At 43.8% G+C, this 23,676-nt stretch overlaps 1 protein-coding gene across 10 annotated transcripts in view; it reads right to left on the bottom strand.

Moving 5' to 3' along the window:
- Nucleotides 1–23,676, bottom strand: part of SIPA1L2 (signal induced proliferation associated 1 like 2) — a 233,150-nt gene that overhangs the window by 80,908 nt on the left and 128,566 nt on the right. For all 10 annotated transcript variants that reach the window (XM_065922299.1, XM_065922302.1, XM_065922298.1 and 7 more), the window contains 3 exons: nt 12,039–12,172; nt 10,106–10,294; nt 2,927–3,101 (listed from right to left, as the gene is read on the bottom strand). In XM_065922299.1, coding sequence (XP_065778371.1) covers nt 2,927–3,101; nt 10,106–10,294; nt 12,039–12,172 — 498 coding nt within the window. The remainder of the gene's footprint in view (nt 1–2,926; nt 3,102–10,105; nt 10,295–12,038; nt 12,173–23,676) is intronic.

The following is a 23,676-nucleotide window of genomic DNA, read 5'->3' as shown; positions in this document are numbered from 1 at the left end:
TATGGGGCCATCTATGGCAGTCTTCAGTTTTATCATTCTCTGCACCTAACCAAAGAAAGAGGCCACAGCCTGGGGTCTGTACTCTACAGGTCAGCAAAGCAACTTAGCAGCTCGTGGCCCTGCTGTGCCTACCCCACGTCATTCTGTACTCAAGAGAGAAAGGGCTCATTTTAAAGCTGAAAGGGACATCTCAACTACTCTAGCCCCAACACTCTGAATTTTCTTTGTGAAGAAAATATGGCCCAGATTTCACCAAGGTCCTGCAGCAGGCAGAATTAAAACTGAAACAGGGGGGGCCTTCCCTGGTCCAGTGGTTAGGTCCAGCTTCCAACGCAGGGGACATGGGTTCAATCCCTGGTTGGAGAACTCAGATCCCACATGCCTCTGGGCAACTAAGTCCACTGGCGACAATTGCAGGTGCCCACATTCCAACCCCACACGCAACAACGAAGACCCAACGCAGACAAAAATAAACAAACTTTAAAAAGTTAAACACAATTCTCCTGAACTTAAGATTTTCTTGCCCACTGTGTAAAAGGCATAACTTTCATCTGACCATTCTATGAAACACAATTCTTAGAAAGTTCCTCTAAACTGAAGATGTGCCATGATTTCTTTGTCTCTCACAGAATGCCTTGGTCATAAAAATATGAATCAGTATGTCAAAATTTTGTTCTTATTTCCTTGAGCTAACATGATTAGCATGACATCTATAATGCATTAGATAAAAACTCAAAGCTGATGTCAATTCTGTACATAGAAAAAAAAGTATTTGCACTATCTACATTGTAGCGTTATAGAATGTATACATCAGGGGCTTTTAAAATGTCCCCTCATCCCTCCCACAGCAGAAGGACAGCAGACATGCAGAGCAGCAATGAGCCCATGTTGGTGCTCATTCTTCAGGAAGGCGCCCCTAGCACTGCCAGCGGTTGTATGGTAGTCTGTAGGAAGGGGAGTTTGGCAGAGAAAAAAGAAAGAAAATTCAGAAAAGGCCTCAATGATCTTTCTCAAAACAAGTGGACACTCACAACAGGTATCATGTATTATTTTCTAACCCTTACATTTCTGAGGCATGAGCAATGCACATTCAACTTAATAGTCAAGCTCTAACCTTGACATCTGTGGAAGACACACAGAGCCTGTATGTGAGTCAACTTTTCTCCAGATCTTGTGATCTATCCTCTAAGTGTCACTTTCAAAAACGGAAAAGCAAATATTGTATGTTAACACGTATATATGGAATCTAGAAAAACAGTACTGATGAATCTACTTGCAGGGACGGAATGGCGACACAGATGTAGAGAATGGACTTGTTGACACAGTTGAGAGGAGAGGGGAGGAGGAATCGGTAAAGTAGCATTGTCACATACATACAATGATGTGTGGTAAAGAATCTGCCTGCCAAGCAGGAAACTCAGGTGCAATCCCTGGGTCGGGAAGATCCCCTGGAGCAGGAAATGGCAACCCACTCCAGTATTCTTGCCTGGAGAATCCCATGGGCAGAGGAGCCTGGCGGGCTACAGTCCATGGACTCAAAAGCGAGTCAGAAACAACTGAGGCAGCAGAGCACGCGTGTAAAACAGACAGCTAGAGGGAAGCTGTTTACAGCACAGGAAGCTCAACCTGTACTCTGTGATGACCTGGAAAGGAGGGATGGGAGGGGGGCTCAAGAGGCAGGGAGGCTCAACATACATATACTTGTGGCTGATCACACTGCTGTACCGCAGAAACCAACACAGCACTGTAAAGCAGTTATCTGCCAGGAAAACTGTTTTTTTTTTTAGTTAAAAAAAAAAAGAAAAGATTGAAACCCCAGAACTGATGATAAGCTAGACATGGGAAGAGCAGCACCACTCTGTTGTAGGTTAAGTATCACTGACGGTCGCAAGGTGAGCAGACCTGGGGCCACAGGGCCTTGGTTTCAGGCCTGGCTGATGCTGCCCCGGGACAGGTTCCCACTGACCCCTCGTAGAGGCACGGATGCCCTTGCAGATGCATCTTTTACTCACTCTTCAGTAAAAGGGCAAGCAAATCATTGCTTGACAATAAGTAGAATTTTCCCCAATACACAAAATTACCCTACCTGGTATTTTCAGGTGTGTTGAGAGCAACTAAGTAACAACACAGATACAAAGGTTGAATATTTAGAATTTATGACGGCCATAAGAACAGGATTACTGAAATGAAGAGACAAGACAAATTCACACATAGGAGGGAACGTACAGGTGCCCCACTTGAGGGAACCTGACTAAGGTCCTTGGAAAACAGGATGTGTTAGCTTTTTAATCAGAGCTTCAGCTCCCCAGGTAATACCATGAAAAAGGCTATAAACAAGATAAGGCTGCAAGCATGGATATGGAAATATTCAGAGTACTCAGAAATGAATGCAAGGTTTGGTCAAGCTGCAGTGGGACAGAGTGGAACAGAGAGGTGAGGTGAAAAGAAGAAAGAACATACTAAAAGATTCTTCACATAATCCTGGGAGATCTCTGCTCTTGTTACAAAGGAAGAAGAACTGACCTTTTGAGATTATGTGGGACACAATGCCCTTGAGAAGTGTGCTTTTCGTGCTCATCTGAGTGCATGGGTGTGAGTCGTGTCTGACTCTTTGCAACCCCATGGACTGTAGTCCACCCTGCTCCTCTGTCCATGGAACTCTCCAGGCAAGAACACTGGAGTGGGTAGCCATTCCCTTCTCCAGGGGATCTTCCTGACCCAGGGATCAAACCCTGGTCTCCTGCATTGCAGGCAGATTCTTTACCACCTGAGCTACCAAGGAAGCCCTCTGCTCATCTGAGGAACTCGCAACTCCATCCCCAGTGAGCTGGCTCAGCCGCTGCTGGGGTCAGGACCACTCAGATGTCTGCGGTGTGCCTGTCCTTGGGGAATTAAAGCTGTGCAGATGCCCAAGTCTGAAGCTTACTTTTGTTGTCCAGCTGGGCTCGGTATTTACTAAACCCTTTCAGCCGCACTCTCTGGCCCAGCAGATCCAGGAACTCTTCAAAAGCTGGCCCTGCCGTCTCGTTGTTGTACATCTCCTCTTCGGTGCTCTGGCCGGCCTTGCAGTACAGGATCCCGATCTTGTGCTGAAAGCTCAGCTGAAATGGGGGAGAAAGGAAAATCACTGGGCAGAAAGTATCAGACGAGTACACACGAAACTAACACAGTATTGTAAATCAACTATGTTGTCAGTCACTCAGTCGTATCCAACTCTTTGTGACTCCGTGAACTGCAGCCCGCCAGGCTCCTCCGTCCATGGGACTTTTTAGGCAAGAATACTGGAGTGGGTACCATTCCCTTCTCCAGGGGATCCTCCCGACCCATGGAATGAACCCAGGTCTCCCGCATTGCAGGCAGATTCTTTACCATCTGAGCCACTGGGGAAGCCCATGCTCTGATATAAAACACAAAATAAATTTAAAAAATTAAAAAGCATCACACAAGCTAACTTCCGGTAAAATTAAAATTATAGGAGCTGAGAATTCTGTTCATAGGAAAGCATGCCAGGACAATTTCCAGAAGCTAAAAAAAGTAATCAACTATCATTCTGCAAAACCCTACAGAAATCATAACAAACCCAGAGACCTGAAAATAACAGCTGGAGAAATGTCAGACAACCTAAGGAATACAGTGAATGGCCTTGCCTACATGGGAGTTTGCAGGTTTCCAAAACAGACAGCTAGGTTCAAACATTTACTTAAAAATAGAGCTGTGGAAATATCTTATATCCTCTATATAGTAAACAGCATTATCTTCGAAGTTAGAACGGAAAAAAGCTGTATATTTTCAGACGTTTTCCCTGTCTGGTTCTTAATGCTTTTTTGTTGTCGTTATTTGAACATTCATGGAAATATGAAAGACTGTAATGAAAAAAACAAATCAAATTAAGGTCTGGGGAGGAAAGACTCCCACTGAAAATTGTGATCCATGTATATTGATAGAATAATGTCTTATTTCCATAAAAGTAACTCTGGCTGAGCCATTACAGTCATTTCTATGTTTTTGACTATTTTGAAAACATTTGCTAAATATACAATAGACCATAAAAAACTTTAATAGCAACTGAAGGGTTCCTGCTATAATTCTGTCTCTCTGTCCATCCATGCCATGATGGAAGGTACCACACGACTTCCTCCTAAGGCAGGGGAGACCTTTACAGCTTTACAGCTTTTTTATTTTCCCTAAACAGGAACTACCCGTCAATCACAAAAGCAGGGCACTCCATCCTACTAGCAGCAATCTGAGCCTCGAAGGCTGACGGATTATCAACCCTGCCCAATTCCCTAAAGGCATCCATCCATAACATTGTTCACTTTTATTACCAAACTGTAAAACAGAGCCTTTAATCAAAACTCAGAGCTGACTGTATCAGTGAAATAAGGCAAAATGGTACTAATTTATCTTGAGTAGCAAAGTGATGACAGCAGTCTCATCTGAGTGACCTATGACACTTACAATCCAAGAAAGGGAGGGATCCGCCTGTCACGCATCTTGGTGGAGATGCTGGGGAAGCTCAGAGCTGAGCAGGCAGCAGAGCACCAGTACTCACGCTGTACCCTGACTAAGAGCTACGGGGGGATGGGAGGAGCCAAAGAGACATCGATTCCCTGCTCACCATCTATAGGCATGGCTCCTAGGGCTCGGGGGGAGGGGAGGGGGAGACAGCACACAGGCCTGATGTTCCCGTCTGAGCCCAAATCACCCAAATCACACTGTGAGATGCTGGGTTTAAGCTATTTGTATTATGAATTGTGCTGATTCTGTGGTGGCTCAGACAGTGAAGAATCTGCCTGTATTGCAGGAGATGCAGGTTCAATCCCTGGGTCAGGGAGATCCCCTGGAGAGGGAATGGCTCCCCACTCCAGTATTCTTGCCTGGAGAATCCCATGAACAGAGGAGCCTGGCAGAGAGTCAGACATGACTGAGCGACTAACATTTACTTACTAGGTCTTTAGTAACATCAAGACAAAAAAAACATTTCCATGCACCCAGGGACTGAGGAATAAACCTTTCTGATCAACTCAAGTACCGAAACAAATGCTCTCCCACATCTGCAGCTTGTCCCAGGGCGCTGCACCGTTCCCAGCAGCCACTCCTGGGGAGCAGGCCTGGGGCAAAGCCGTCTCTGGCCCCAGGGTTGGGGCTGGGATGGCCCCGGTGGCTGAAGCAGGGCCCTCTCTGGACACACATAGTTTCTCTCCAGTCCCTACCCTTATGAACATGATGCTTTTGTGACTCAAAAACAGTGAACAGTGAAAGTTGCTGAGTTCTGTCTGACTCTTTGTGACCCCATGGACTATACAGTTCATGGAATTCTCCAGGCCAGAATACTGGAGTGGGTAGCCATTCCCTTCTTCAGGGGATCTTCCCAACCCACGGACTGAACCCAAGACTCCCACATTACAGGCAGATTCTTTACCAGCTGAGCCACAAGGGAAGCCCAGGCAGTGGCCAAAATACCCAGATAACTGAAACCCCCTCGGGGCTTCTGTGCTGAGTGCAGGTCTATTCGCTCACATATCCTTTCTTGCAGCCTCCAGACAAACCGGCACATCTACATCCCAACTGGGAAGAGGACTGGCCTTTCACCCAAGAAGCCCTGGGCCCATGGATGTGGCTAGGAGAGACTTCAAAGCCCCCAGGTGTCCTTCCCGGCCCCCAGGAGTCTGCTCCAGTGGAGATGCCCTCTTACACACACACACACACACACACCACTCAGGCCTACCCCTCCCCCCGCCACCAGCCTGGCCCCTGTGACCTGTGCACCAGTGGGAGAGGACATGAGATGGGACTCGGGAGACAGAACCATCTCCAGCGACTGAGAATTAACCGCTGTGGCCAGTGTAGCTCAATCCCAATAAAAGAACAGAATGGCACGTTGTGTGGAGGAAGAGGCAGCTCTCGGTCTCTTAGAAGCCTCGTGAAATCAATAGCAATGCAACATACCGAGGCTGACCCCTGCCACCCACGGTTTATCAGAAAGCTGGCCTGATTCCAAGGGGAGGACAGACCCCAGCTCTCCATGAACTAAAATCCCCAATTCTCTTGGAACAAGGTTCGTCTCTAAGGCCCCTCTACCTACACCTTGGTCACCTCTAACCACACCTCCACTCCCACTGACCCTGCTTAACTGCTCTGATGTGAATCGCACCAGGCTTGCAACCCTGGGGGGAACCTCAGGCATTACCACAGTCAAAAACTAAAAACACCCACTTGTCAAAACTCTATACTGCTTCCGTGACCAGAGCTGAACACACAGACCCTGCATAGACAGGCAGACGATCCCTAGCCTCCTGAGAATGGATCAAAACCGCACGCTCTGTACCCAAGGTCAGAAACTCCATAATTATTGACCAGAAGATTTGAATTTAAAGAAAGGTAGCAAAAGACAAAGTCTCAGAATGGTCTCGAGAGTAAATTCAAGTGTGCAGGAAAGTCCTGCTACTGCACTCTCTAAACTCAACCTCCTGTTCTAAGCGTGTAGTCTCACGTGTTCAGACCTCTCTGACCTCCTTTCAAGGAGACCTGGTGCATGAGTGAACATGTATCTGGAGGGGCAGCTGACTTAAGAACAAACTAATCCAAAGATGCCATGATATTCTAAGTCGGTAAGCTGTCATAAACAACCTGAACTATTTTTTTAAAAAACTCAACCTAGTGGGGAGGTACAAATTAAAAGACTTTTGGATTAACATAACACACGACTATATGTGGTCTTCTCAGGAGGCACAAGTGGTAAAGAATCCACCTGCCAATGTAGGAGATATAAGACACACGGGTTCAATCCCTGGGTCGGGAAGATTCCCTGGAGGAGGGCATGGCCACCCACTCCAGTATTCTTGCCTGGACAATCCCATGGACAGAGGAGCCTGGTGGGCTACACTCCACAGCGTCACAAGGAGTCGGACACGACTGAAGTGACTTAGCACACACACACTATATAAAAAAGATAAGCAACAAGGACCTGCTGTATAGCCAGGGAGCTCTACTCAATAGCCCACGATAGTCTATAGTGAAAAGAATATATATATTCATATGTAATATGTATGTATAACTAAATCACTATTGTACATCTGAAACTAATACAACATTGGAACTATACTCCAATTTTTTAAAAAAAGTCAATCTATATAATCTTATGGACTCACCTGTTACAAAAACTAGGATAGTCTTAAAAAAATGGGCTCTTAGAAGTTGAGAGGTGAATTTATGTAGCTTAATTAACAAAACTTTCAAAGTACTGCTCAGCATTACTTTCTTTATTATTCTCCATGGCATGGAGTCTTCTTGCTCAACACATCTTACCAAATGTAAAGAATGGAATGAATGATCTGGGACCTACTATATCTCCCACTATTACAGCGTCTCTTGTACAGAGCAGATAAAATAAACTCAGTGTCAAACCATGAATAGATTCCAAACTACAAGAAAGCAGAAAACAACAATCTATCCTTTTTAAGTAATTTTTTGAGACTAAAATCCCTTAAGAATAGTAACATAAAATTGGCCCATTCCCTCCCTGAGCAGCTTTTTATTAGGAAAGTGGATAAAAACAGCACTAACTGGAAGAAACACTCCAACACCCCAACCGATGTGTAAAACTTTTAAAGACCCTTTAGAAATGAGAATATGAGATAAGACACCACTAAGATACCTTTAGATATCATTAAGAGTTGTGGGAAGTCAAGACATCATATTGTACACTATTAATAAAGTATAGCAGAGTCAAATAAATATAATCTCAAAAGAAAAAGCACCAGAATACATATGATTGGAGCTATATGATGCACTGGTTTCCTTAAAATAAACGCTGCACTCACCTTCACCACAACCTGGCTTGACTCTGTGCAGGCAAGCGGACCCAAGTCTAGCTCAGTGACAAATGCTTCACACCAAGCCCACCTGCACTCTGAGTCCCCAGACCAGCAGGGACACCCTGCTCTGCCCCTCCATGACAACAGGATTTCCTCAGCTGCCTCACGGCCATTACATGCACTCCACACACTTTACTAGCGATAACCATGCTGAATGCTTCTGTGCAATTTTAGAAGTCAACTACTCAGGTTTAGCTGTTGGTTTGACTTTGTCAGGCCTCAATGCTGTGAAAGGCAGCTCTCACGATTATCCACTCTGAGTATCATGGTGTCTGCTTCCTCTGGCTGAGACTGCAGTGTTAATTTGCTAGAACAATTACAACTTCATCTCTTTTAGAATTCCAGCCATCCAAGTATCAAACACTCCACCAATACAACACAATGAGTGTTACTGGATCAACCAGGAAATAGCACATCTTCCCTCCAAAATGTGCCAAAGGGAACGACATCACAATTGTCTTTTTCTTTCGTTTAAAGCATATGAAAACTGCCAGTCACTTAGTTGTGTCCAACTCTTTGTGACCCCATGAACTGTAGCCCGCCAGGCACCTCAGTTCATGGGATTCTCCAGGCAAGGATACTGGAGTGGGTTGCCATGTCCTTCTCCAGGGGATCTTCCTGACCCAGGTCTCTGGCATTCCAGGCAGATTCTTAACTGTTAAAGCCGTAAGGGACTTAAACACAAATCCACTCATTTAAAACAAACTGCATACACTTGGGCACCTACCTCTCAGTTTTGCCTACAAATTATCTTGCATCTGAAGTTAAAAGACCTCTTTCCATCTTCCGGGCCACCATCTACATCCTGTCCATCATTAATTCTCTCCCGGACTCCAGGCCACCATGAAGCTCTACCTGCACCTGACTGTCCAATTCCCTTCTACCAGAATAATCTTCCTAAAACACAACTACCAGCATGTCATGTCCCGCTCGAAAACCTTCAATGCCTCCTACTGCCTCCATATCAAGTGCAAAAGCCTTAGCCCAGCATTCACTCTCCTATGCTTATTGTCATTGTTTTAACTCTCAGCTTCCCTGCGTGTGCCCTTTCCTTGTAAAGAAGAGAGTCATAGTTTCTAAAAGAGCTAAGTACTCATATCTCCCTGTTGGAATTCTACTCAAATCTAAAGGCCCAGTCACAACACCACCTCCTTCAGAGGTTACTTCCTCTTTTCCCAGAACACACTGCATTTCTGCCTCTTCAAACCCACCACGGCCACATTCTGCCTTGCAAGGGCCTTTGTGCTCTCTGTCACAGTGATCTCCCCAAGGGGAAGGACCAGGTCTTAGCTTCTTGATTCTCCTGATGCATGCTGTTCACTGCCATCCATAAACCTGATGCTTTGCACACAGTAAACAACAATAAATCTCAGGTCAGGGAAAGGTCCAGTGTGAGCTCTTTAAACCCTGGGGACAGACTTCCCTTGTGGCCCAGTGGCTAAGACTCCATGCTCTCAACACAGAGGGCCTGGGTTTGACCCCTGGTCAGGGAGCCAGATCCCACACGCCACATCACAGACCCATATTCTGCGACTAAGACCAGGCACAGCCAAGTAAACAAATGAAATAAGTAAATTTAAAAACAACAACTACAAAAACCTTGGGGAAAGACACCAGTGATCTCTAATAGTCATGAATCACATCTGCTCCTGCTGGCTGGGACATACCAGACCTTGATGAAAATAATGCAAGTCCCAGACTTCCCTGGTGGTCTAGTGATTAAGAATCCACCTACCAATGCAGAGGATAGGGGTTCAGTGCCTAGTCTGGGAACTACCATTCCACATGCTGCAGAGCAACTAAGCCTTTGAGCCACAACTACTGAGCCTGTGCTCTAGAGCTTGCAAGCCACAGCTGCCGAGCCCACAGACGGTACTTACTGAAGCCCTTGCTCCTGGAGTGAGCAGTCCTCACACCACAGCCAGGGAGTAGTCCCTGCTGGCCACAGCCAGAGAAAACCCGTGTGGCAACGGAGACCCAACACAGCCAAAAATAAATAAATAAAATCGTCAAAAGAAACAATGCAAGCTACAACTCAGCAGGAGGTGCATTTCTTAATAATAAAGGCATCTTAACTAGTAATAGAGGCACATTCGGGAAAAACTGGAGAGAAAATGCTTTAAGGCATTAAAAATAATCTTAAAAGGAAGATGGATGGGGAAACTCCGAAACATTCAGGACCATGGACACCAAGCGTCACAGGCTTCAGTCTCATACATGATACACACCCCTTGCTCATCGAGCTTGAGCAGTTGCTCCGAGACCTTGGGTGAGCTGGAGGCTTGCCTCAGGCACTGGATGCTGAGCTCAGGAATGACGTATTCCAGAACTTCTTTGAGCGGGAGCCCGCGTGCAGTCCCATGCCTGGCGGTAGAGGGTATGGCATCTTCCAAAATTGCTCCTCTCAGCGTGGTCAGCTGTGGGGCAAAATAGCAGTTCAGTTAACCTCGACTCTTTAAAGCATCATGTTTCAATTGCCTCAAAAAAAAGGAGGAAGAAAGAGAAGGCTCTTTTCTGAGTACAAGAGATGACATTTCTCAGTCTGAAGCAGATTAAGCCTCCATCAGTCAGTCTTCACGCAGAGGTACACAGAAGTCGGGAAGGAGCTGGGTGGGGCTGACATAACCAGATGTGCCCGAGGCTCGAGGAGGAGGAGGCAATGCCCCCCAGGGAGATATAAAGACACACCCGCCACAGCCCAGGAGCCACAGGGCCGGGCCAGTCACGGCCACCTCCTCCATCCTCCCCTCTCCTTTCTCCCACGGTCCATCATCTTCTTTTCTTCCGCTCTTCTTGTTCTGTTTGTTTTTGGTTTCTTTTTGCATTTTTCCTTTTTATTTGTTTTCTTATCTTTTTCTCTCTTCTACTCTTCATGTTCTTCTATTTAACTTCCCACTGCTGACAATTCCCGAGGCTGGGCGGGGCCACTCGGAGACCCCCAGGGGCAGGTGACTCAGTTCCAAGAAGTCCAGACCAGGTTCTTCCTCCCTATCTGCGATATGTCCTCAAACAGCTGTGACTGCATGGAGTCACTATTCGGACACAACAAATCTAACCCCAGGTCTAATGCGCTGAGAAAGGAAACGCAGCAGGGCTGCCAGTCTAGAGGCCTGGCTCTCATCTCGCCCCACCCCCTACCCTCCACGCTCGCTACAAAGCACCGTGGTGGGGGAGGTAACAGCGGCGCCTAGCATCTGCACAGTGTCCAGGGCACACTGTCCAACGTGACTATTTGCAGTGATGAGCTCGTCCTCCCGCTGCACTGGCTGGCCTGTGCAACTGCCCTGCCCCGACTGGCTGTAGGGCAGTGACCGTGACAGGTGTGACGGTGGGACCGTGTTTCTTACTCAGCTCCCTGACATTTAAATAGCCACCTGTGGTTAGCAGCTACTGAACTGGATGGCACAAGTCCATAACTTAAAACACGCCATCTTCAGAGAGGGCTTTTTTCTCCTACTTATGGCACAGAACCTGGGTCATGAGAATACCGATGCACAGGCAAGTAGACACTGAGTACCAGGCTTGGGCAAAGCCTTGGAGTGGGTGTCTGAACTCAGATCCAGGAGTCACCAAAATATACACTCAGGGCTGTGTGACCAACACACTTCCATCTAATTACAATGGTCAAGAGGATAAAAACTAAAGTGCAAATCAGATCTGGCTCTTTATGTAAATCGACATTCCCATCCACGTGCATCATCTGTGTGACAGTCGCACGTTTCACTCAAAGCGAGACCAGTGCAGGAGTAAGCTGGCTGCTGGTGGGAGGAAGTGTGCGTCCACAGCGATGCTGGACCCACAGACATGCTGAGCCAGCACTTACCTCATGGGTGGCTTCCTGGTTTTCTGCATTTGATTCTAAAGTTGTTTTCAGTTTTGATATGAATCATATAGTTCAAATTTGTCCTCTGCCTTACGCCCAAGAACCTTGCATTCTGATGATTTTATCCTTTCTGTCCTTTAAGGTGACAGTAAAATCACTGCCACTTAACATCCATCACCAGTTTTCAAATACTTCACTCGGAACCAAATAGTGTAAGCCCTTTCAGTCATCTTAACTGGTGTGATCAACACTGACAATAAAAGCAACACATTATGGGAAACAACCCAAGCAGTGACTCAGAGGCCCAGCCCAGGACAGACACCACGCGTGCCCAGTACCTCACTTGTCCTGAAGACCACCCGGTAGTTGAACTGGGACCCTTCCTTCTCCTTGGGGTCTTCCACCTTCTCCCTCCGGATGCTGACTGCCACAGGGCCGAGGTTCTCATCGATTCCAAAGTAGTTCTGATGCTCTGTGATGGAGAAAGTGGTGGCATGAGAAGAAAGGAAGCAGGTAGAGGATGGGGATTTTGCAACTTGTGTATCTAGTCCAGAAGATGCACAAGTGTCTCTGTGGCAGGATTTCCCACAAATGTGATCAATTTTTTTTTGTCTCCAACTTAGATGCACTTTTCTTTTTTATTGGAAGAGACACTTGCTTCACAATATTGTGTTGGTTTCTGCCATACATCAACACGAATCAGCCACAGGTACACACATGTCTGCCCCCTCCTGAACCCCCTCCCATCTCGCACCCTATCCCACCAGGCAGTGCTCTAGAATGCCACAGAGCACTGGGCTGAGTGCTCACCTGGAAGGTGACTATGAGACACCCAGCATAGGCACCTCCAAGCACATTCTTCCTAAGAGATGATCATTAGTCTCTTACTCACAGAACACTTGTGTGCCAGACATGGTCTTGGCCGTGGGGTCACAACCCAGAAAAACTTCCCCATCATGAAGCAAATGTTCCAGTCTGAACGCTGCCAGTGACGGCAAGCTCAGTGCTCTGGGAGAAGCCCTTCTGGATGCATAAGTGAGCTCTGCTGAAAGAAGTATAAAAGCTTCACTCCAACCACACTTTTTAAGTGTTGTCTTCTGCAAGGACCCAGACAACGCTCAGATGTGGTCCAACCATACAACACAGAGGGTGCAATTACCCAAATGTTTATTCATGCTGCTTCTCGATTTTAGCAAACCTTCACACCAACAATCCATGCTAAGCAAGTGTTCCATGCAAAGCCCCAGGTGTTATTCATTTATTCCTTAATGAACTTCTGCCCAGTCCATTCTCCAAGGTGCACACTTATAAAACTGGTTTTTTCACCCTGTATGCAAAATCACTTTAACAACCTCCCGCTTTTTCACTTTTATCCCTTTTCAATGTCACCTTAGTGGTTTGGGTCAATCTTTCTGATGTATAGTTTTCAGTTAAAAAGAAATATGCTCTATCACATGTTTGTAAGCTTGAAAAAAGCCATAGGTATTCCAAAGGCTTTGGGTTATGCTAACATCTTCTGCCACAGTAATTTCTGAAGGAATAAGGAATGTTATTCATAAAGTAGAAAACAGGTTAAGTTCAACAAAGAAAAACAGTACTTGTATCACTCAAGGAAAACATTATCCAAAGCCACTAATGAACACTGGCTACATCTTCAAAGGCAGATCATTTACTTTTTACTTGCAATCAAATGAGATAAATACTGACATAATTTCCCTTTGAACCAGTCAGGACTAGAAGCAGCAGGTCCCCTATTTTAGGGAGTAAACAGGTGAATTATTGCCTCAGTCCTGGGCTTATACAATAGGAAGTGAGTCTTTGTTTTTCATGGATATCTCATCCTTATAAATTATGTACTGATAGTAGTCTGGTTAACTGTTACAAACATGCACAACTCCAGTGAAATTAAAAATACATCGCAAAAAATGAATTATTTACCAACAATGAGTTATTTATCAACAGCCTGATGCATTAAGAACATATTTCAAGAAGTTACTTGCAAAAATGCTCAGATCAGTTTCTTGGTAGGCATTTGATAAAACCTGTGACATGAATCAAAAGGAATTCTAGGGCTTCCCTGGCGGTCCAGTGGTTAAGAACTCACCTGCCAACGCAGGGGACACAGGTTCAACCCCTGGTCCAGGAAGATTCCACATGCTTTCAGCTTCATTTTTTAAAAAGTATAGCTAACTTACAATATTATGTTCATTTCAGGCATACAGCATAGTGATTCAGTATTTTTATAGATTTTATTCTATTAGAAGTTATAACATAATGGCTATAATTCCCTGTGCAGTACAATATATCCTTGTTGCTTATCTATTTCATATACAACACTCTGCATCTCTTCATCCCCTACCCTGACCCTCTACCTTTTCCTCCTCTCACTGGTCACCACTAGTTTGTTTTCTGTGTCTGTGAGTCTGTTTCTGTTCTGCTATATATACTCAGTTGTTTTATTTTTTAGATTCTACATACCAACTGATAATTACTTGTCTTCCTCTGACTTATTTCACTAAACATAATATTCTTTAAGTACAACCACATTGCTACAAATGGCAGGGTTTCATTCTTTTTTATGGCTGAATAATAAAGAATGTACCAATTCTTTATCCATTCATCTGCTGATGAACACTTCGGTTGTTTCCAGGTCTTGGCTATTGTGAACAGTGTAACTAGGATGACTGGGGTGCATGTATCTTTTTTAATTATAGTTTTCTCCAGGTATATGCCCAGGACTGGGACTGGAGGATCACATGGCAACTCTATTTTTAGTTTTTTGAGGAAACTCTATATTATTCTCCATACTGGCTGTACCAGTTTACATTCCCACCAACAGTGTAGGAGGGCTCCCTTTTAATCCACATCCTCACCAACATACCATTTGTGGACTTTTAGGTGGTGGCAATTCTGACTAGTGCTTGGTGATCTATTGTTGTTATTTTGATTTCTCTAATAATTACTGATGTTAGCATTTTTTCACGTGCTGATTACCCATCTGTATTTCTTCTTTGAAAGAATGTCTGTTCAGGTCTTCTGCCCATTTTCTGACTGGGCTGTTTGGTTTGTGATATTGAGTTGGATGAGCTGTTTATGTGTTTTCATTATTAACCCCTTGTTTGTCATCATTTACAGATATTTTCTCACATACAGTACAATGTCTTTTTGTTTTGTAAATGGATTCTTTTGCCAAAGCTTTTAAGTTTAATTAGGTCCACTTGATTATATTTGCTATCATTTCTTTTGCTTCAGGAGACAGATTCCAAAAAATCTGCTATGACTTATGTCAAAGAGTATTCAGCCTATATTCTTTTCAATGAACTTTATGGTCTGCAAGATTTAGGTCTTTAATTCATTTTGAATTATTTCTGCAGATGGTGTGAGAAAACATTCTCATCTCACTCTTTAGCATGCAGCTGTCCAGTCTTCCAAGTACCAATTATTGATAAGACTGTCTTTTCTTCACTGTATATTGCCTCTTTTATCATAAATAATTTGACCATAAATGTGTGGGCTTATTCCTCAGCTCTCTATTCTGTTCCATTGATCCATATGTCTGTTTTTGTGCCAGTACCATGCTGTTTTGATTACTAGTACTTTGTAGCATAATCTGATGCCTGGGGAGGTGATACCTCCAGCTTTGTTCTTTTTCCTCAAGATTGTTTTGGTAATTTAGGGGTTTTTGTGGATTCATAGGAATTTTAAAATTATCTGTTCTAGTTCTACAAAAAAACATCATGGGTATCCTGATAAAGACTACATTGGATGTGTAGCCTGCTTTGGATAGTAGGACCATTTTAACAAAATCCTTCCAATCCAAGAGCACAGGGTATCTTTCCATTTCATTGTATCATCTTTGATTTCATTCATCAGTGTTTTATAGTTTTCAGAGTTAAGTTTACTCCTAAATATTTTATTCTTTCAGATGAAATTTTAGACAGGACTTTTTTTTTTTTTTTTGTACTCTCTCTTTCAGTAGTTCATTATTAATCTATGGAAAAGCAACTGATCTCTGAATATTAATCTTGTATTCTGAAGTTTTGCTGACTTCACATATTAGTTCTAATATTTTTAGGTGGATGTGGGGAGGCCATGACTGAGGAGAAGCCTGGGCGATGGGATGCAGCGGTGACCCAAGTCAAGAGCCTGGGTGGGGCGGCAGTCTCCGCTGGCATTTACTCGAGCAGCATCTTAGAAGCAGCCCAAAGCTCTTTGCAGACTGCTCCACCGCAGCTCACTCCACCAACCTGCTCTGTGCAATAGATTATCTTCTGCTGGCCTGTCCCCGCCACACACTGCCCTCCAGCGCCGGGATCCTCCAGGCTGCAGAACCGTCCTGCTCATCGATTAACGCTGGCATATCTTGCCTTATGTGGCACCTGCCTAGTTTGTCCCTCTGTGGCTTTATGCCCTTTATGTACTCCTTCACCACCAGTTTTTTAGTGGTGTTTGGAAGGAAGAGAGAGAACATATATGTTCAAATGGCCAAGTTTAATTAGCACCCCTAAATTCATTTACTCTTAAATATCTATAATTCTCTCCAGTATTCTTGCCTGGAGAATTCCGTGGACATAGGCATGCTACAGTCCATGGGATCACACAGAGTTGGACATGACTGAAGTGACTTAGCATGAGCATCTATAAGTCTAACGAGCCTGATAATCAATTTCTGAATCTGAGCTTTCCTACTTAATACCTACGTAATAACCTTGGGTAGTTCTTAACCTCAGCACCCCCCCACTCCAAAAAATATATATAATACATGTATCATCAATAACCTGAGAAAAGCATTATAGTTGAAGGCAGGAATCCCACTGACAAAAAAACTCAGTGAAAAACAAAAAGAGAGCAAACATAAAATGGGCAGCATTATGGGCATTTTGATTTTTGAGCCCAACACAGCTTAAGAGTCAAACGGAAGGAGATTCATACTTTTAATCTCAAAAGTTAATCTGTAATCATAGGTTCCATTACATTCAGGATAGTCTTTTAAAGAAAGCAGTGACATATATAATATTTTACTGAGTAATTTCTATCAGGAATTAACTTTTTTTTAAAGTGTATATTACACTTTCCACCAAAGATGGCCAATTAGTGAGAAAAACATTTTCTTCCTTTGTGTCTATCCACCCAAGCCATGCCCCACACTTGCTTTTGACTCTTTTCTCCATCTCTCACAGACATGCACTATCTTTTTCTTCCCAAACTTCAAACTGTTTATTTTGTGTCGGGGTATAGCCAATGAACAATGCTGTGGTTGTTCCAGGTGAGCAGCAAAGGATCTCAGCCATACAGACACATAAAGACATCCTCCCCCAAACCCCCACCCCAGCCAGGCTGGCACATGACGCTGAGGAGGGTTCCCTGTGCTCACACTTGCTGGTTATCCATTCTGAACACAGCAGTGCAGACACACACTTTTGAATGCAAGCTGAGGCGACTTCTCGGCTGTGTACAACCACCACGCCTTTGGACTCATCAGTCCCGAGTCCCTGCAGCATCTTCTAAGGATTCTCTCCTTGCTTTCAGTTTCACCAAGGAATACAGCAGGTTACCTGAATGCATTTCTAAGGAAATAATCTCATCTTCTGCTGCACCCTGGAGCACTCTGTCTAGCTTTTCTATAGGGCATTCCACATATCATGAAGATAAGCGCAGGAAAGGTGCTCCCTCTGGTCTCCAGGAGGGAGCGGGGGTAACCCTCTCAAAGGACACCCAGGCCCTTTCAGGACAGCTCAGCCTGTTCATGTGCATCACAAGAGCCTTGCCCTCTGTGGGACAGGACAATGAGCCCCTCACCCAAGGGGCCCATCTTCATCCCAAGCACCTGATTTCCATAAAATTGCTTCAGGAGAGAACCAAATAAAATCCTTCCTTGGCAGAACAGAAGCTGTGAAAAGACTGTGGGAAAGCTGAATGAAGATCCACATATCATACAAATACAAGGCCAGATTAAAAAAAATCGATTAACAAGATCTCAGTGTAGGAAATGAGATTCAGCACGTCTCTCTGGTGCACTTTGTTCAGTAAAGAAAAGAAAAAATTCTAATTTGGAAGTTTTTTTTTTTCCTTAAGGGCCATGTGGAACCTTAGTCCAAAGGCTGTTTCCAGGCACTGTGAAATCTCGGATGGTAGATGTACTGGGTTCATCTCATGGACTGAAGAGGTGAGGATCCCAACGCTCCAGGCTGCCGAGCCCAGCATGGAAGAGAAGCCCTGTGCTTCTAACTCACGAGGTCTCTCACCCTGCTCACGATGCCATCAGCAAGTCCACCAGAACCACCAGTGACTGGGTCGGGCCCCTTCCCTCTGCACCGGTCAGTACACACAGCAAAGCTTTCCTTTAATGGCTCTGTATTCTTCCAGTAGTCAGCTGATGATTTCACTGTCAGCTCACTGCCTACCTGGGTTAAACCCGTGGCTGCAGGTGACTGCTGTCTAAACTCCTACCTATGATGTATCTTCGGTCATCTTCCCCTCCAAACCACTGTTTAATCACCTCCTCTGTTCCAGGAGTTATACAGACATGAGTAAGGAATGACAAATTCATAAATGAATCAATGAAGAAAACAATAGGACCTGCTTTTACAGATAATAACATTAAGAGTCATTAGAGAACCTCAAGGAACCTCAAACTCCCTGCTAATGTTTCATGGATTAAATTATCAAATTTGATGAGGAAAATGATGCTTTTTGGTTATATGAGGCTCTTTCGACCCAAATTTAACCAAAGCATCAGTGAAGCCTAAAAAATGCAGTGTATAACAGTGAAAATAACAGTATTAAGGATACCTTACATGAATTAACTCATTCAGCTCCATACCTATGAGCAGGTATTCCCATTTCACAGAAAGTAATACTGAAGCTGAGAGGTCAATGACATGCTCAAAGTCAGAAGCCCGTGTGCCTGAGTCAGGATGCAAACCTAGGCAGTCTGGCTTTACAGCTCCTTCACGCCAAGCAACTCAAGTGTGCACAAGCTTCTGGTTGCCAGCGGGAGGATGGGGAGCAGGGCTAGTTGGGGAGTTTGGGATGGACGTGTACGCGCTGCTATAGTTAACTGGATAACCAACAGGCACCTGCTGCGTAGCAGAGGGAACTCTGCCCAATGTTCTGTGGCAGCCTGGATGGGAGGGGAGTTTGGGGGAGAAAGAATGCATGTATATGTAGGGCTGAGTTCCTTTGTGCCCACCTGAAACTATCACAATGTTGTTAACTGGCTATACTTGAATACAAAATAAAAAGTTAAAAAAAATAAGGCAACTCAAGGGTGATGACATTACTGTAAAGATTTACATTGCAAAAATCAACTCATACACAGTAAAATGAACACAACTTAAAGATGAGACAGCAAACCTCTCCTGAATGTAAGGATGGTATCTTAGGAGATACAATTTTAAGAAAGCCTTGAATAAAAAGTGTAACTTGGAAAAAAAAAAAAAAAGTGTAACTTGGGAAGTAAGGTAGCTACCAATGGATTCCTTTGATAAGGTATAAATTTTAGTATCATCTGCTATGAGAATGGGAAGGAGAAAGAAAATACTACAAAGCAAGAAAGGGTTTCTGCATAAAAGCTGAGAGAGCCAGCCATTGCTGAGGGGAGTAGTTGTCCAGCTTTCCTTTCATTTTTTCAGTGGGGCAAAGAATGAAATAAATTTTGGATCTAAACAAATACAGGGTAGGTGGTTTTTAATAAGCTTCTAGGTGCTCTGAGACCTAATGTTCCAAAGATCCTAATTTCCAACTTTACTGTACCAGTGTTACCACAAATAAGTTCATGTGACCTATGCACAGTGAGGCCAAGCAAACCAAAACTCTGAGTTTGGAATAGAGGTTCACTGCAGTGCCATAAGGAGACGGGAGGCTTGTGCTCAAAAAGTCCTAAACTCCCCCAAAGGGGTTTAGAAAAGCACTTTTAAATGCAAGGTGAGGGAGAGGTGTGGTTAGTTGTAAACTTCTATGGGTTCAGAATCCCTTGTTCTTACAGCTGTCCACATAGGTCAGATCATGATGTTCCTGTAGACTTCCAGCAAGACAAATGCTATTCTCTCTTCTGCAGTTTTTATCTCCATAGGAATAAGAAAGTATTATACCCTTAAAGATTAGCACCTGGAGAATGGGCTCTCCTGTATATTTCAGGCTTTAGGTAACATTCTTAATTTGTAGCAAAAGCAATAGGATACAAAGGTTAAAGTAAAAGAAACAAATCTAACACGATTTATTCTTCCTTGTTAAACCAGTAGCAAAATGCAAAGAAGTTTTCCCAGTTAACTGCCACCTTGGTTAAGCTATACAGAAATATTAAAGTATTAATACCTCATCCAAGAGAAATATGAGAGTGTTACTCCTCAGTAGCTGACTGAGAGCACTCCTGAGGCCAAAGGATGAATAGGATGAACCAGCACACAGTTCTAAGATGCTGCAGTGAGTAGGAACTATGACCTCCCCAGCACAGTATGTATGTTTCTCCAGCCATGCCCCGCCCAACCCCACCCCATCTGCCACATGGAACCCATATGACCATAACACATAGGGTAAATCTCGACTGTAGCTGGTGATTCCTTCCTGCTAAGAGCCCCTCTGGACGTCAATGGGAACTCTGTTTGTGGGAGCACTGGCCAGGCGCTGAAGCTAAGAACTGAGCTGATTCTGTCCACAAGGAGGAATTTGCATCTTAGAATAGCAGTATTGTTAGCTGGTGCTCAGCTCACCCATATGAATATAATAGTGTTCAAGTCCCTATTAATTCTCCTCAGTGACTGTATAAAACAAGAGGAGGGGGGAAAAAAAGAAGCCACCAGGCATGAAATGCAAAGCAAATGCAGCCATGCATCACTCAGGCATGGGGTTCATTTCATATGTAAAATTATCCTCATGCCCACAACTGCCACATTAGCGAAACTTAAGTGAATGTGCTTGGAATGGAGTGGCAGACTTCACCAGATACCTTTCCCTGGGGCCCACTCTCCCATCTGGTTCTCTCTACTTTTTCCTCATCTTTTAGCAATTAAAATAAAATACCGCCCTTTAACTGCTGTACCAGAGGTGGGGATAATAGTTCCTTTTTAGAGGAAAGTCTCATACATATATTTAAGAACTCTTGGGAAGACAACAACGCACAGAATGTAACAGGCACTGTTCTATATCCTTTCTTTATAGATTTTTTTTTTTAATGATCTCATTTTGTAGGTACAATGAAGTTCAAGAATTTGCCCCAAACTGAGTTGGGATATAAACCCAAGAGCCTGATTTCAGTCTATGCTCTTTCCATCAAGATAGGCCATCTTGCAGCCTAGATGGGAGGGGAGTTTGGGGCAGAATGGATACATGTGTATCCATGGCTAAATCCCTTTGCTGCTCACCTGACACTATCACAACACTGCTAATGGGCTAAACCCCAACACAAAGTAAAAAGTCCTTTAAAAAAAGATACAGCACTTTGCCCACCAGTCATAGGCCCCCAACTACAAGAGTGGACAGACACCTCTGCCCATTGGCAAAAAGACAATCCCACTGCCATAAAATCATCAGCTGATATCAAGAGGGGCGAGTTAGCAGTCACACATATTCCAGCAGAATCCTTTCTCACCATGTGCTCATTCAGCAGATGTACAAAACAAGTATGATTCTTCAGTTAAAACATCAATGACAAAGATTACCATTAGAGAAAAGGGTAAATTTTCAGATCAGGATAAGAGTAACTTTAAAAATAAGTGAACTTAAAGATTTTTATAGAAAAGGGACCCTGGAAAGATCAGCTGGAGGTATGACAGATCCACTGGCCAGGGCTGGGCCAGACATAGGAAGGGCCTTCAAAGCTGAAGAGCTGGTATCTTAAGGTGTAACAGGTGAGAGAATCTGATTTCATATCGTACTGTTTCTTTTACTTTAACCTTTGTATCCTATTGCTTTTGCTACAAGTTAAGAATGTGGCCTATAGCCGGACATATACAGGACAGCCCACACTCAAGGCTCTGACATTTAAGGATATAACACTTCCCCATTCATTCAGAGAATAGAGAGAATAACATTTATCTTGTTGGAGGGTTACAGGATGTCACAACCTGAGAAACCTGGGCAGGCGCAAGGACAAAGGATTCCCAGCAAGAAGCTGACAACAGCCAAACACTCCTCCCTCGCCTTTTAGTATTAAAACACCCTGCATTCCTACTCTACTTAAGATGGATCTTTAGGACACTAATCCGTCTTCTCAGCCTGCTGGTTTTCTGCACAAAGTCACTATTCCTTGCCCTAACAACTTGTCTCGATTTGTTAGCCTGTTGTGTGGTAAGCTGTATGAGCTTGGACTCCACAAATGGGCAGAAATGGACCCCGGAAAAGCCAGGAAATACCCTACACTGTTGTATGGATACAGCTTTTGTTGGATACCTGGTCCACTTGGATACCTAAACACTGTTTTCTGGAAAGTTCCAACCTTTTTGAAAAGAATTCTAATCTGCCTACACCTAAGAACTCTTGTAAGTCTAAGATGGGAAGGGGAAATCAATGAAGTTCTCTGTCATATTTGGGAGCACATGATGGAACTATAAACACTAGGACCCCTAAGAACCAGGAAGAGGGGAGAAAATGCGGGAAACTAAGACTCTTTCATATTCACTACAGAGTCTGCCCTGTAAAACCCACTCAGTTCCTCACGAAGGACTTCTTCTACAAGATACGTATTTCTTTCATTGTACTTGTCACCAAAAATCATAAGAAGAAATAAGTAGGGTACAAAAGCCTCCTTCAGAGAACTCAGTGAAGATGTGGGGGCTACAGACCAAGGACATCCCAAACAGTCCCTCACCTAAACCTGAAGATCACGGGACAGGGGGAGATTTAAAGGGGACGTCTTGTGCATTTCAATACAGACAGCAGAAACAGGAAATCCTCCTGCCTCTCAAGTTTGAGAAGGACACTCATGGCAAGTATGTACAGGAAGGGCTGTACAAAACTGGCTTCTTATTAGTCTTCACTCTATTTGAAACAGTGGAGTCAGCAGTTTGCAGAATCCTATGGTAGTTGGATAAAGTAACAAAAACCTGTAGGGTTGCTACTCAAGAACCATTATATGTTTTTCTTTCTTATTTTAAACATTCTGATTGTAAATATATCATGAGAATTTATAAACTTTTTTTAAAATTAGGTAACAATTTAAAAAATTTTTGATTTACAGAAAAGTTGCAAAGATAGGAGAGTTCTCTTATACCCCTCCCCCAGCTCTCAAGCTGTTGCCATCTTACATACTTTGGTTTATTTGTTCAATTAATGAACCAACAATGATGTATCATTATTAACTGAAGTGCATAGTTTGCTCAGATTTTCTTACTGTTTACCCATGTCCTTTTCCTGTTTGAGGATCCTACCTAGGACACCACATGACATTGTCATCCTGTCTCTTTAGGCTCCTCCAGAGTAACAGTTTCTCAGACTTCCCTTTTTTGATGACCATGGCAGTTTTGAGAAGTACTGGGCAAGGATTTTTCTACAATGTACCTCAGTTGGGATCTGTTTAAAGTTTTTCCCTAACCTGACTGAGGTTATGTGTTTGGAGAGGAAGATCACAGAAATGCCACTCCTATCACATCAAGGGTATAAACCACCCACACGGTTTACTGCTGTTGATGCTGACCTGGATCACCTGCTGGGCAAGTGTTTGCCAGATCGGTCCCCTCTTCCCACACTCTGTCCTATGCACGTGAGTAAGCACAGACCACATTTAAGTGGAGAAGGGGAAGGCTATGACTTAAATTTTTATAATTTTCCAAATTTTATAAATGCAAACATTTTTATAATAACTTGCTTTCCAAGTAAAGATGTTATTAAAATGAATATTCATCAATATATTTTACATGAGTAGTTTTATAGATGTAAGACATAAATGTCTATTTCTGTGCTCCTGTCAAGTTCATAGGTCTTTTTTGTTTAACATAAAGCAAATACAGTCATTAACTCTTCTGCCCAGGGCATGGCTGG

This window comes from Muntiacus reevesi, chromosome 2, assembly GCF_963930625.1.
Source record: "Muntiacus reevesi chromosome 2, mMunRee1.1, whole genome shotgun sequence".
NCBI classification, from domain to species: domain Eukaryota; kingdom Metazoa; phylum Chordata; class Mammalia; order Artiodactyla; family Cervidae; genus Muntiacus; species Muntiacus reevesi.
The sequence above is the reverse complement of the archived record's forward strand: the minus strand, read 5'-3'. Positions and strand labels throughout refer to the sequence as shown.